Source organism: Echinops telfairi, unplaced genomic scaffold (assembly GCF_000313985.2).
Source record: "Echinops telfairi isolate 266 unplaced genomic scaffold, ASM31398v2 ScPeMD7_2573;HRSCAF=3158, whole genome shotgun sequence".
Classification (NCBI taxonomy): domain Eukaryota; kingdom Metazoa; phylum Chordata; class Mammalia; order Afrosoricida; family Tenrecidae; genus Echinops; species Echinops telfairi.
Window position 1 is genome coordinate 1,771,050 of NW_022106471.1, and position 9,781 is coordinate 1,780,830.

Consider the following 9,781-nt stretch of genomic DNA (forward strand, 5'->3'; position numbering starts at 1 on the left):
CCCCCCGTCAACTTGAAGCCTTTTTCTTCCCACATAGACTGGGTTCTACGTTGATATGATTGAAGTCCCTCTGCAGGGTTCCTCTGAGCCCCTTCATGGTACCTGTGCGCTCCCCCTTCAAGGAAATTCCCCAGAATGTTGACGGTCTGGTTGCTGAGAACGATTTTCTTTCTTGTAGCAGATGCAGCAAAGTTCTCCTCTTATAATGAGTGACAGTCTCAGAAACTCACAGGGGCAGTTCTACCCTGTCCTATGAGTCGGCTGGCATCAACTTGATGCCAGTGAGCTGGGTTTCTTTGTTTTGGGTTATTCCATTTATTTACAGGCTGGGATGAAGCATTAGCCATTAATAAACATAACCAAACTTCAAGACTTTTCTATAATATTAAAAGGAAAGAGAAAGTAAGCAACTATCATAGCATATGAAGAGATCCCACTACAACTAAATGATGAAATATCACAAGATGCTCAGTCTTAAAAAAACAAAACAACACACTAATGAGTCGAGACTTTCTAAATAGTAAGTCATGAAATCAACTACATTGGCTAAATTAACATCCTCAACATAACAAACAACTGACATCACGCTCACTGGCACGTCACAGTCTTGATCACTAAAAACCTCACTGCCATTCATTCCACTGTAACGCACAGGGACCCGACAGGACAGAGTAGAATGTCCCTTGCGTTCCCACCTATCAGTCCACTGGAGCAGAGACCTCGTCTTTCTCCTGAGGAGCAACTGCGGGGTTTGAACTGCTGTCCTTGTGACCCACCAAGTCTCTTCTCCTCATAATTTTGATAAATCAAAAAGCAAACTCACTGCGACTCACAGCGACCCTATAGGGCAGGGTAGAGCTGCCCCTGTGAGTACCCGAGACTGTCACTGGTTATAAGGGTAGAAAATCCCATCATTCCCCTACAGAGTGGCTGGGGGTTTTGAATTGCTGGCCTTGCAGTTACCATGCCAACAGGGCTCCGTCATTTTGTTAAGACCTATGAATTCTCCACCTCTCGCCTGTCAAGTTTGTTGTACTTTGATCCCCAGCATGTTGGTGTGATGCTGGAAGCTATTATGCCACAGGCATTTCAAATACCAACAGGTTTCAGCGCAGCTTCCGGACTAAGAACAGAAAATTAAGTAGGAATCAGCAGAAGGAATAGCCACTGACAACTTTATTAATAGCAGAAGTGACAGACGGTAAGACTGCTCACATTGGAAGGCATTCAAAGTGCAACTAAAAGCTGCCTCCTCAGGGTCAAGTCAACCACAAGGATGTGTAGGGAGTAACACTTTCTAGGCCTCATTTGCTGAGCGGACATGACTCAAAATTAGAAGAATCTGCTGCAAACACCAATCAGTAATCAGAATGTGGACTGTCTACAGAAGGAGTCTAGGAACACTGGAAATCATCTAAATTTGAATATAACCCATGAAGATCAATACCCTAGGCATAAGTGAGCTGAATTCAAAGATGTAGCCCATTCTGAGCTGCATAATCATAGGCTTTACTACATCAGGTATGGCAAATATCAGAGAAATGGCATGCAGGGACATTGCAAGACCTACCTTGAAGTACAGTGCTGCATCTCATGGGCCAGTGTCTACCTGTCTAGAAGGAAGTCCAGTTGATACAACTACTGTCAAGTTTATGTGCCAGCCGCTAAAGAGTGATGAAGAATTGTACTTCTTAGTCTACAATTGATCAAATATGTAATCAAGATACATATTTGACTGAAATGAGAAAGGTGGAAACAAAGAGGAAAGAATAGTCAGAAAATATGACCTTGGTGATAGAAATTAAGCTGAAGATCACACGAGAGTTTTCAAGGCCAACACATGCTTCACTGCAAACATTTCTTCAACAACATAAGCAATGACTATACAGGTGGACTTCATCAGAATCACAAGATTCAAACGGATCCTATCTGTGGTAAGAGATGATGGAGAAGCTTGATATCATCTCCCAAAAGCAGGAGAGGGACTGACTGTGGATCAAATCATTAATTGTTCATAAACAAGTTCAAATTAAAGCTGAAGAAAACTAACATACGTCCATTCGAACCACAATATATAACCACTCAGATCTAGAGGACATCTCAAGAGCAAATTTGATACCTTGAACATTTAATGACCCATCTCTCTCTTCCTCACCGCCATCGAGTCAGTGCTGCCTCATAGAGGCCCCGGTGGGTTCCAAGGCGATCACTGTTACAGGAGTAGGAAGCCCAGTCTTTCTCCTGGGGAAGCTGCCGGTGGTTTCACACTGCCAACCACGTGGACCACAGGCCAACACGTAACCACTACACCACCAGGGCTCTACCCCTTATGATCTGTAGGACGAGATCAACAACACATGAAGAAAGCAGAGGGTCACTGAAATGACGGGAAAGGAAGAAAAGCCACAAGTGGACATCAGACGATACTTGGAAACTAGCTCTTGAATGTAAAGGAGATAAAGCAAATGGAAGAAATTATGAAGTCAAAGAGCTAAACAAAAGAAGTTCAAAGGGCAACTTAAGAAGACAAAGTAGAGTATGGCAATGAAATGTGCAAAGACCTAGAGTTAAGAACATTTTCAGCATATCTGAAGCTTAAAGAAATGGGGAAAAAAATACAAGCCTAGAGCTGTAATACTGAAGGGTTCCAGGAGCAAAATATTAAACTATGCAGGATGACTCAAAGATGGAAGGAACGCAGTGTCACTGTTTCACAAAGAACTGGTGGATCACCAAGCACTTCAAGAGGTACATATGATCAAAAACTAATGGTCCTTAATGAAGAAACCCAAGCCACAGTGAAGGCAAATACAAGACTCCAGGAATGGATCAAATACCAACTGAAATGTTTCAGGAAGCTCATGAAGCACTGGAAGCACTCATTAGTCTATGCCAAGAAATGCAAAGGCAGCTAGCTGGTCAATATATTGGAAGAGATCCTATTTGTACCCAATCCAAACAAAGGTAACCCAACAGAATGTGGAAAATTTCAAACAATGCATTACTATTACATGTCAGTACAGTTTTGGTGAAGATCATTCAATAACTATTGTAGCAATATATCAACAGAGAACTAGGGATATCACTGCTGATGCCAAATGAATCTTGCCTGAAAGCCAGAAAGATGTTTGTTTGTATTTTTATTGACTAGGTAAAAGCATTCAACGGTGTGGGTCATAACAAACTATGGATAACATCTGAAAAGAATGGGGATCCAGAACACTTAATTATGCTCGTACAGAACCTGGACACGGGCCAAGAAACAGACAGTAGTAGAACAGGACAAGGGAACACTGCACGGTTTAAAATCAGGATGGTAACCAAGCGGCCATCAGGCTCAGAAGCAACAAAGCCCACATGTAAGAAGCACACCAGCCTGTGCAATCACGAGGTGTTGAAGGCATCAGGTATCAGGCATCATCAGAACAAAAAATCTTACCATAGTGAATGATGGGGGGAGGGAGTGCGGAGTGGAGACCCAAAGCCCATTAGTAGGCCACTGGACATCCCCTTGCAGAGGGGCTTTGGGGAGGAGACGAGCCAGTCAGGGGGCGATGTAGTCACGATGAAAAATACAACTTTCCTCTAGTTCCTAAATGTTTCCTCCCCGCTTCCACTATCATGACACAAATTCTACCTTGCAAGTCTGGCTAGACCAGAGGATGTACACTGGTACAGATAGGAACTGGAAACAGGAAATCCAGGGCGGATGAGCCCTACAGGACCAGTGGTGTGAGTGGTGATACTGGGAGGGTACAGGGAGAGTGGGTTGGAGAGAAGGAACCGATTACAAGGAACTATATGTGACTTCCTCTCTGGGGGACAGACAACAGAAAAGTGGGTGAAGGGAGATGTCGGACAGGGCAAGATATGACAAAGTAACAATTTATAAATTATCAAGGCCTCATGAGGGAGAGGGGAATGGGGAGGGAGGGGAAAAATGAGGACCTAATGCCAGGGGCTTAAGTGGAGAGGAAATGTTTTGAGAATGATGAGGGCAATGAATGTACAAATGCGCTTTACACAATTGATGTGTGTATGGATTGTGATAAGAGTTGTATGAGCCCCTAATAAAATGATTTAAAAAAAATCAGGACAGATGTGCATCAGGGCCGTATCCTTTCACCGCACTTATTCAATCTGTGTGCTCAGCAAACCCTCTGGGAAGCTGGACTATATAAGAAGAATGTGGCATCATCATTGGAGGAAGGCTTGTTAACTACCTGCAATATGCAGATGACACAACTTTACTTACTGAGAGCAAGGAGGATTTGAAGCACTTGCTGATGAAAATCAAAGATGGCAGCCTTTGGTATGGATTACAACTCAATGTAAAGAAAATAAAAATGATCACAACAGGACCAACAGGCAACATGATAGACGAAAAAAGATTGAAGTTGTCACGTATTTCATTTTGTTTGCATTCACAATCAGTACTCCCAGAAGCAGCGGTCAAGAAACCAAAGGAAGCACCACACGGGCAAATCTCTGCACAGCATCTCTTTACAGCAGTGGTTCCCAACCCTCCGCATGCCAAGACCCTTTCATACAGGTCGTCGTGTTGTGGTGACCCCCAACCAAAAACTTATTTCTGTTGCTACTTCATCACTGTCATTTTGCTACCGTTATGAATCGGGCGACCCCTGTGAAAGGGCCGTTCGACTCCCAAAGGGGTCGAAACCCACAGATTGAGAACCACTGCTTTAAAGTATTGAAGCGCAAGTATGTCATTCTGAGGACTGCTGTGTACCTGACCCAAGCCATGGTATTTTTAGTCATTTAATAGGCACATGAAAATTGGGCAACAAATCCGGAAGATCAGAGAAGAATCGATGCATTTGAATTATGGTGCTGGTGAAGAACATTGAAAGTACTCGACAGAACAAACAAATCTCTCTTGGAAGAAGTACAGCCAGTGTGCTGCTTGGCGGGGGAGGCTGGCAGACGTCCTCCCGTGCACTCTGGAGACTGGTCCCTGGAAAAGGACCTCATGCTGGGCAACGTGGGAGGTCCATGAAAAAGAGGGTGACACCCAGCAGACTGACACGGTGGCGGCAATGACGGATCTCAAAGGCAACGACTATGTGAAGATGGCACAGGACTGGGCCTTGTTTCCTTTTGTTGCGCACAGGGTCACGAAGGGTCGGCACCAACTTGCTGGTCCATCCCCCACCGCCACCAGCACGCGAGTGCTCACGCGCTTCTCCTGTGTAGACAAAGGTATTTGCCATGGACTGTGTTCAAAGTAAAGCTGTGCCCCTGAAACGGCTGCCTTCAAAGCTCCAAACTTGGAATCAAAAATATCTCCTGAAGCCTTTTTAAAGAGCAAACAAGAGTGTCGCTTAACAGTAAAAAAGTCATCCTTGAGCCTCATGCCCTTGTAAGAACCATCTACAAGGAATCAAATAGCCAACAGCAACTTGGAAGGTTAGCTCGTGGAGGAGGCAGGGAGTTCGTGTTGGGAAGGTTCCAACAGCTGAGAAAAGGAGGCTGCGAGCGGCGACACGGCTTGAAGAACGCAATCAACGTGCTGCACACACGGAACTTACTGGACCGGCAGATGTTTTGCTTGAATACGCTCAACAAGACAAAAACCAGCCAGAAAACCCTCAACAAAACAGTCTAGTGTGGCTTCAGCTGTACACTGGATTCCCAAGGGCTTCAAACAGAGCACTGGGCAGCAGTAAACCACAAACCACCCACGAAAGTAAGTTCCCTGCTTATTCTTCTAAAACCAGGAAGGGTATACTTGCTTTATTTACTGTGGAGATAATTTTATGAATTCAACACACAATAATAAGAATTATAAAATACTCTGAAAAAACAAATAACATTCGAGGAGAAAAAAGTTGATACTGTAATTTTCTCACTTTAAAGCAGTCCTGCCTCACTATTCCTCTGATGTTATGTATAGTCATTGTTTAAAATAAAAACTAAAAAGTGAGCCCTATGCTGTCATATAAAAAACTTGCCATTGAGCCAACCCTGCCTCACAGCGGCCCTGGAGAGCAGGCGGAGCGGCCCTGCAGGCTGCTGCGTCTGTGACCCTTCACGGGAGTAAAAAGCCTTTCTACTCAAGGAGCAGCTGGTAGTTTCGAACTGCGGAGAACTTAGGGCTCCCCAAGAAATGACATCAGTTAGACGGAAACACAGCATCTGAGATCAGCCCCACTCCATTAACAACTCAACGGATTAGAGGAAGTGACTTGTTTCTGACAATTCTCAATCATCGCAATTTTCATATGTAAAACTAAATGGAAAATTTACAGTTCTAGAAAGGATTTTTTCCCTTTATATATACACCTCACTTGTATCTGGCTCCCTTGCTCACCGCCCCCACCCCCACCCGTTTCCTCTTTCTACCCCACCCATTTCTTTTCCATCTCCTTTTCTCCTCCTCTCTAGCTTCCTTCCCTCCCCTCCCGCCACAGTCCCTCTTTCCTGTCCACCTCCCTGCAGCCTCTCCCTCCTCGCGACCCCTTCTACTACTAGGACCAGGCTTTGCCAGTCCTCACATGCCAATCTACCTTTCTTTTGGGCTGGGAGACCATACAAGCAGCAGCCCAATGCACTTCCCCTTCCTGTACCCTTTCTTAATGAACTTGATCAGCCAGTCTCCACAACCAGACACTTCAAAGTCATCACTGACTGTCCCCGCCACTACAACTCTGTCTCCAACACGGTCCTCAGGGATTTACTATCACTTTTCACTTGCTCAACTCAGCGGATCCCCCTGCCTCCAGTATCACTTGCTCTACCTCTGTTCTCCAGCGTGTCTCAGAACCGTCTGTGTGAGTCTGGGTTGACTAGAGAAACAAATTCATAGACACTCGTGTGGGTAAGAGAGAACTTTCTATCAAAGAGCAATTGTACATTAAGAAAACATCCCAGCCCAGTCCAGATCATGTCCGTAAATTCCTCTTCAGACTCACGCAGCCATGCAATGACGATGGATGCAGGAAGATCACAGGCCAGTGGGTGTTAAGTGTTGTGGATCCAGTGGTGGTGGAAGCATCTCAGCGCTGGTACACACATGGCTCTTCCAGTTCCAGGGCTCTGGCTTTATCAGCACAGCTCCATGTGGCTTATCAACAGTAATGTCTCGCAGGGATTCAAAGCAGAGAGAAAGTGTGTATCTGGCCTCCAGTGAGTTATTTATCTCCTTCACGCCTCCAAATGAGGTCATCAAGCTGCGACCTGATTGACAGGCTAGACTCCACCCCTTCGCAAGTTGACAGGAGATTCTGTAACTGCCACAGCATCTCTCTAAAACATTCATATATTATGACATTCCCTTGCTTAAAGATCATTGCTTGCATTCCTCAACACCTAAAGAAGCAACTATAAATTCCTTGATAGGGCATGAAAAGCCTACCATGATTTACAGTCACTGAACTTGAAACTTCCACAATGCACTATACTCTTTTACACCAAACTCACAGGCGCGTCCCTCTACGTTCATTATCAAGTCCTTCCCACAAACTGCTATTGTCTTTATGGCTCACATAAACTTTGTTTCAGCAGAGAAAAGACAATCAGATGGACAGCATCACCTATCTGTCAGTTCGTCACATGGTGGGGGCTTATGTGTCACTGGTATTTCAGGTACAAGCAGGGTCATCCGCAGTAAGCAGGTTCCACCAGAGTTTCTAAGATGAGACAGACTGGGACAATAGGCTTGGCCACCTGTTTACAGAAATGAGCCAGTGAAATCTGCATGGATCACAACAGGGGAGCAGTTCTGAAAGATGCGTCCCCAGGTTGGAAGGCACTCAGAACGCAGTGGCTCTAAGCAACCAGCAGGAGGCACACGGCCAGGCAACGTGTCTTCCTGTTGTACACGGGTTCTACACGGGCTGCCCTGCGTCACAGCCACGTGGGGGCGACTAGCAATCGTCACGAAGAGTCACTCCAACTAGAATGTTCAACTTACTTTTGTGGAGTCAAAGGAGGCAAACCCCATTAGCTTCATCATTTCTATTTCTTCCTCTGTTTTGCCTTCTAAGTCCTCCTCTGCAAACATACGAGAGATGATATTTTAAGATGCTTAAAACTTTAGATAAATAAAATAAGAGGTAGCAAAAGATAGTCATTCTACATCCCCAGCAGAGAACAACCAAAGCAATTAGCTAAAGACCCAATTCGACTGAAAACTTCCTCTTCAACTTAAATAGACTGTGACTTAGGCTACAAGGAAGGAGCTGCATTCTCTATTCTCCTCCTAGTACAGCAGTTCTCAACCTGTGGGTCTCGACCCCTTTGGGGGTCAAACGACCTTTCACAGGGGTCGCCCAATTCATAACAGTAGCAAAATGACAGTGATGAAGTAGCAATGAAAATAATTTTATGGCTGGGGGTCACCACCACCTGAGGAGCTGTAGGAAAGGGTTGCGGCCTGAAGAAGGTGGAGACTGCTTGAAAGGGCATGCTTGAAGCCTTCAGACAAGACCATCCTAAGTATCAGCTATGACAGTATCTAATTATGAATACATTGCCAAAATACCCTATTATTCTCTTCCTATATCATATGCGTAGCCACAATGATAACCAGAAATCTCCAGAGGTATAAATCTCAAACCCATATGCAAACACTATAAAAAGCTTCATGTTTACCTTACACTTTACAATTTCATCTCACTGGAGCTATTTAAGCAGACTGCACTTTCCCAGCATCTAATAGTATTACCAGTGATCTGACGTTCTTTGTTCTTTGCTTCTTTTGTTTCTTTCTTGTCCTCATCTCTTCTTTCTTTCAGTCGAGAAGGGGAAGGGGATGTAGATCTGTGTCGTCTGGGCGATCTAATTTCATAAATCAAGATGTTAGAAACAGACACACAAGGAGACTTTGAGCAGATAAGCACCTGAAATGAAGCCAGGTTTCAGAGGTCCAGAGTCCGTTCCTGGGCAAAAGAGGGAGAGGTTCTACTAGGGCCCACTGGTTAACACAGAGCAGAAAATACCACTTATGCTGACCACCTGTTTCATGTAGGACACAGAAAAACCTGAAACTACGGTTACTGAGTCACCGCTGACCTGGAGCCACCCTTTATAGGGCCTCTGACACGGTCAGCCTTCCTATGGGAATAGACAGCCTCATCTTTCTCCTGTGAAGCTGCTGGTGGTTTTGAACTTCTGACTATGCAGTTATCAGCCCAACACTTACCCCACAGTGCCACCAGAGTTCTTTTCCATTTGGTATAAAACCCAAACCCATGGCCTTCAAATTGATTGCAACCCATAGTGAGCCTATATATGCTTTCCAAAGCTGTCAATCTTTATGGGGACAGCCTCACCTTTCCCCTCTCAAGCGGCTTAGGAACCCATTGCCTAGCCCACAACTCTACCAGAGCTCATTTGGTTTAGCTAGAGAGAGAGAGAGACAGAGAGACAGAGAGACAGAGAGACAGACAGACACATACACACGTCTAGATAAATCGTTAGATAGCAGAAAGCTTTACTAGATTTTTGTTGTTACTGAGAAATCTACAACAAAAAGATATACCTAATTCAACTCAGCAACACTGATGGCATTTTTCGGGTGGTACAACCACCCCCACCTTCATTCTCTGAGCTGTTCTTCTCTGTTAATATAAACTCCCTGTCCCCTAAGGTTCCCCTCTAACCTTTCAAGTTGATGTTGTCAATTCGATCCCATATAGTTCTTAAAAGATCATAATGCCCATGGTAGACTTTACTAGTGAATAAAAATTGTTTCTTTTTTATTTTAATTAATAAATCATTTTAATGGGTGCTCTTACAGCTCTTATAATAATCCATACAT

At 44.5% G+C, this 9,781-nt stretch overlaps 1 protein-coding gene across 1 annotated transcript in view; it reads right to left on the minus strand.

The window, feature by feature from the left end:
- Positions 1 to 9,781, minus strand: part of SNRNP27 (small nuclear ribonucleoprotein U4/U6.U5 subunit 27) — a 19,829-nt gene that overhangs the window by 6,045 nt on the left and 4,003 nt on the right. The window contains exons 3-4 of the mRNA XM_004710159.2: positions 8,687 to 8,799; positions 7,934 to 8,013 (exon numbers count right to left, since the gene is read on the minus strand). Coding sequence (XP_004710216.1) covers positions 7,934 to 8,013; positions 8,687 to 8,799 — 193 coding nt within the window. The remainder of the gene's footprint in view (positions 1 to 7,933; positions 8,014 to 8,686; positions 8,800 to 9,781) is intronic.